This window comes from Urocitellus parryii, chromosome Y (genome assembly GCF_045843805.1).
Source record: "Urocitellus parryii isolate mUroPar1 chromosome Y, mUroPar1.hap1, whole genome shotgun sequence".
Classification (NCBI taxonomy): domain Eukaryota; kingdom Metazoa; phylum Chordata; class Mammalia; order Rodentia; family Sciuridae; genus Urocitellus; species Urocitellus parryii.
This window is the reverse complement of record NC_135548.1, coordinates 32520990-32526339: the sequence shown is the minus strand read 5'-3', so window position 1 is coordinate 32526339 and position 5350 is coordinate 32520990. Positions and strand designations below refer to the sequence as shown.

The 5350-nt window shown below is 51.9% G+C and overlaps 1 protein-coding gene across 1 annotated transcript; it reads left to right on the top strand.

Annotated features, from left to right (window-relative positions):
- Positions 1 to 4103: 4103 nt before the first annotated feature.
- Positions 4104 to 5057, top strand: LOC144251010 (olfactory receptor 2G2-like). The gene has a single exon (XM_077794146.1). It carries the CDS (start codon positions 4104 to 4106, stop codon positions 5055 to 5057), a length of 954 nt encoding a protein of 317 aa, XP_077650272.1.
- Positions 5058 to 5350: the final 293 nt, after the last annotated feature.

Below are 5350 nucleotides of genomic sequence, written 5' to 3'. Positions count from 1 at the left end.
CACGCTGCAGCCCAGAATTGCCCTCTGAGGGAAAAGTCATTGAGTTCCTTTGAAGAGCTTTCTGGTTAAAGGCAAAACTAGTTAGTTAGCCTTTGGCCTAGAGTTCTCTCTCTCTTTGGCTGCTTGGAAGAGACAATTGTGTTCAGGATTTCTTTTCTTTGAAGAAGCCTTCATATTTATGTTCTGTTGTTGGATTCTGGAAGTGAAAAGAGTCAAACAGAGAAGAGTGATGGGTGAATGGCTCAGGGCAGGGTTGGCATCTCAAGAGAATCTGCGAGCTCCTTGTGGCCTGCATCCAGCACCCTCCCTGCAGCCGCAGTGATGTGCAGGGTGCTCAGCAGGAACAAGACCAGCCTCATGAACCAGGTAGGGTATGGGAGCTCCTGTCTGGTGTTGACTCACATGGCCTCTCTGGTGGCGACAGCTGAGAGGGACAGATGGGCATGTCACTGCAGTCTGAGTGTCAGGAAGGGCCCCTCTGAGCAGCTGGAGGGGCTAGGAGCAGGGGTGTTGTGAGGAGCTGGCTCGTCCCGCCCTTCAAGTGAGGGCTGTTCGTGTTGTGTTCCAGTCAGGTAGGACAGTGATGCTGGCAAGGTTTCAGGACAGACCCCACCCCCACCTTGTCATCACCTTGTAATTTCTGAGGGTGGGAAATAATCAGCTATGGGATTCAGAGAACTGCATCTTCCAGAAGAGTTTCGGAGGGCCCCCGCCGTGGGCTGCCCAGACTCTGTGAACTCCTCCAGGGCAAAAAGGTCCTTCCAGCTGCCAGTTTAGAAGGTCTATGCCCAATGGTGTCTGGCCCAGGCTGCGTGTGTGAGGTCCAGGGAGAGCAGGTCGAGCAGAGGAGAGGCAGAAGTTCAGGGAGGTGGCCTCTGTGGAGGCTGGCGGGGAACCTGTTGGACCTTGGCAGAGACTGCCTGCACTGGAGGAGGGGCAGTTGACTGCAGGATTCACCGGGCTCAGCAAGGTAAGGCAGTCCTTTCCAAGACCTCTCTGTATGTTAGGGACACTGAGCTTTGACTCCCAAAGTGTTTCTTTTGAATTCTAAAATTTCACTTCATTAAAACTTTCTACTTTAAGCTCTTTGTATATCCTAGAGATCCATCCTTTGTCAGAAGAGCAGCTAGCTAAGACTTTCCCCTGGGTGCTCTCTCTTCACTAATAATGGTCTGATGGGAAGAGGCTTTGTAACCCAAGGCCATCCCAAGTTCCCCGAGCTTGGGGGTCCTACTGACAAAGCCGTTGCCTCCAAGCTGAGAGCTGACCCTGCATTTTCTCCTAGGAGTTTCTAGCTTCTGGTCTGATTCCCAGGTCTTTGATCCATTTTCAGGATCAAAGTGCAGGATGGGAGGTGAGGTCGAGTCCCATCCTTCTACACCTGGGTAACCAGATCCCCAGCACCAGTGGGCACAGGGGCTGTCTTTTCTCCAGGGCATGTTTGGGCACTTTGTCAAGGATAGGTTGACGGTATTTGTTAGCGCAGAAAAAGACCTGGATGAACAAAAACTTCACACATGAGCCAAAAGCCTTTATTCAGAAACAGTTCTAATGTACCCACTTTATTTATGGTTCTTTATTCATGGTCCTGATGGACCCACTATCCTGGTGGAAAATGAGCCACTGAATAAAGAAGGGGGACTGGACTTATATAGGTGACTTAATTAATGCCAGAGCGTGTCTCATGAAGGGTCTGGGGTCAGTGGTCAGTGGCCCCGATGGAGGGTCTGGCATCAAAGGCCAGTATTATCTCCTTCCCCTGGGGCCTCACTGTACTGTCACTGAGAAGGACTTATGTGTGGAAGGGTCGATAGTTGGGCTTCTTCCTAGAGACTGTGGTCTAGTCCTGGAAGGCTCTGTCCTCCCCAGGGCTCATCTTGTCCCTGGGAGATATACTGGAGAGGATGGATGTCCCCAGTGAGTGGCTTCCTTCCCCTCCCTTTCCCCAGGCCTTACTATGTTGGGTTTGTCACTTTCCACATCTCATGGGGTCTAAGTGGCTGGGCTCTGGGTCTTCTGGCCTATGGGTCTGTTTTTATACCAGGGCCATGAAGTTTACTGTAAGGAATGTAATGATGACGTGTTGCAGCCCAGGTTTCTTAGCTTTGCAACCAAAGCACAGAGTGTTACCAGTATGCTGTTGGTCTTGTATGCCAGCCTCGGTCTGAGGCTGGAGCCTAAAACTGTTCCTGAAACATCCTCAAAATTACTACTGCAATTGCTAATTCTGTGTTATCATTTCTAATGTGCTATTGGATACCCTCCCCATATTTTATTAGGGATTGCACAAACCATAATTTATGTTGGCTTTTGTAAATTTTTAATTTTAGATGTTTTTATCCAAGAATTCTTTTCTGATAGTTTTCCAACAATTTTTTCTTAATTATCTTACTTTGTTGAGCAGGAGTCCCAAACTGTGAATACTCTGGCTGTTGGATAGGTTTCTTTTGAATTATATATTTTAATACTCTCTTCAAATTTGGGCATGAAACTTTTTTTTTAGTGATCTGGTTTTATGAACACAAGCTAGAGAAAACACGGTCCACACTCCGGTGCTGCCCATGAGTGGACTTTTATTAGGGCCCAACACCCCTTTCACCACAGCCCATGCAGTGCATGCACTTCCTCGGGCGGGGAGGTGGGGGGAGCAGGATCAGACAATAAGGAGGCTGTGGGCATTTCCATGTTGTGATGGTCAGATTGTGGTGCAGCAGCCAGAAGGGGGTCCTGTTGCCTGATGCCCGGGGTTTCCCTGTTGCCCAGCTGTCATGCTGTGGAGCCCTGCTGACGTGCACAGGGTTAGCGCAGCTCAGGTGGGTGGCACAGTCACAGTGTCTCTGAGGTATGACTGGAGCAGCAGGGCCTCTTCTACCAGGGGCGGGGCCTTTGTGTCCTCCTCCCTTGAGAGTCACGTGACCCGCACACCAGTTGACCACACTGCAGTGAACTCCCTTGGGAAGGCTAGAGATGCACATTGCGGGGTAGGGGTGACTTTTCAGCCATCCCTCTGCTGGGCACTCTTGTTGTGTGTGGCTTCCCCTGGCTCTGTGAATCTCACAAACAATTCTGAAGAGCCACATGCCCCTTGTTGAAGGCAACAAGATAAAATTTTAAAAAGCATTAAAACCCAAAACTCTCCTTTGCCAAAGATTTCATAAGAACAAAGGTTCAGGCGTACCTACCAGTAAAGAATTCTTTTCTCTGTTTCTGATTTTGCCGCACTGGGGACAGAAGCCTCGTGCATGCTGGGCAGTGCTCCACCACTGAGCTCCGACTTCTCTGCTAAGAGGAGTCCTTCTGGTAGCTGTGGCCTGCAGGAAGGACTGGCCGTGGTCAGCAGCGTCCTCCTCCTAGCTGCTTCTGGTGATAGGAATGTCATTCTGTACCTGTGCCCTGAGCCAGTGCCTACAGTACGAAGGTCCCCAAAGAAGGGAGTCAAAATCACAGAGATGACATGTCCCCAGGAAAACTAGTGTGGGGGCCAGAGGCACCTGGTCTCAAAAGGGAGGCCACAAAATGTGAGAACACACGACCAAGAAGCAAGGACTGAGGGAAGCAGGAGGCGGGGAGTGGCGTGAGGCCAGGAGAGAGCTTCCACCACCCCAGACGGTGTCTTTGCCAGGTCACCCAAGTCTCAGGAGCTGGCTTTTACTTAGTGAAATCAAACCCAGCATCTCTCACCCACTTAAACCTGTATAACTAGTGTCCAGACTTGGGCATGACGAAAAACAGACTTTATTCCCCTTATTTGAAAAGTGCTAAAGTAAGACCTGAGGTTCTGTCTTTAGTTGGAATATCTCAGTCTCTACCTTTCTGTAACCAGGAAGACAGTGACGAACAGGAGTAGGCTTAGATAAGTTGGAAAGGTGATCTAGTTTATTCCAGACTTGTAAAACCTTCAAGTTGCCCTCTGCTCTGCTTTGGATGGCAAGACCTGGACAGTCCACCTCACACCATCAGAGGCAGACACCAGGACACAGAGCCCAGCCACCTGCTGCCCGCTTCAAGGGAGCCGCCCATGAGCGCCCTCCTCGGAGGTGGCAGGCCACAGGGACCTGGTGGGGCCTGCCATCTTTCCCAGCTGTGCCTCGGCACCTGTGGGGATGTGGATGCAGAGGGGTGTCAACGAGAGCGGCCCAGCAGGCTTCATCCTGGTGGGATTCTCGGACCACCCTCGGCTGCAGAGGGTTCTATTTGTGACCATCTTGGCCTTGTACCTGCTCACCACCTTGGGGAACTCAGCCATCATCCTGGTGTCCCGCTTGGAGCCCCGACTGCACACACCCATGTACTTCTTCCTCTCCCACCTGTCCCTCCTGGACCTCAGCTTCAGCAGCAGTGTCTTGCCCCAGCTCCTGGTCAACTTGTGGGATCCCTTCAAAACCATCTCCTATGGCGGCTGCGTGGCTCAGCTGTATGTCTCTCTAGCGCTAGGGTCCACCGAGTGTGTCCTCCTGGCTGTCATGTCCTACGATCGCTACGTTGCCGTGTGCCGTCCCCTCCATTACACTGTCTTGATGCACCCCCGCCTCTGTCACTCCCTGGCGGCTGCCGCATGGCTCAGCGGACTGGCCACCACCCTAGTACAGTCCACCCTCACACTGCGCCTGCCCTTCTGTGGGCATCGCCACGTGGATCACTTCTTCTGTGAGGTCCCCGTGCTCATCAAGCTGGCCTGTGTGGACACCACCTTCAAGGAGGCTGAGCTCTTTGTGGCCAGCGTCCTGTTCCTGGTGCTGCCCCTGTCGCTCATCCTGGTGTCCTACGGCCACATCGCCCAGGCCATGCTGAGGATCAGGTCGGCTGCTGGCAGGAGGAAGGCCTTTGGGACCTGCTCCTCCCACCTGCTGGTGGTCACCATCTTCTATGGGACCATCATCTTCATGTACCTGCAGCCGGCCCGGAGCCTATCCAAGGACCAGGGCAAGTTTGTCTCCCTGTTCTACACGGTGGTGACTCCCGTGCTCAACACTCTGATTTACACTCTGAGGAATGAGGAGGTTAAAGGGGCACTGAAGAGGGTCCTAGAGAAGGTCCTGGGAGTAAGCTGTACATGATTGTCAAAAAGGTGTACATGCAACATGGTGAAGGGCATCTTTTTGTAAACACATTTATCATCTGAAAACAGAACACTTTTGTGTCATTTTCTGTCTAAATTCCCTGGAATTCATGCAGATTCCCAACTTGGCCGCCACTCAGTAGTAGTGCGGCGTGAACCCTCGGTGCCCTAGGCTCAGGGGACTTTCTGTGAAGTGCATTATTTGTGAAGCACTTATGAGACTCACTGTAAATCCGTGCTTTGCCAGACTGAGGTGAGCAGGGGCATGTTGGGGATGTCCAGGGCAGCCAG

What these genes read in the sequence shown, in the direction of transcription:
- LOC144251010 (XM_077794146.1), top strand. Translation starts at nt 4,104, where the DNA reads ATGTGGATGCAGAGGGGTGTCAACGAGAGCGGCCCAGCAGGCTTCATC.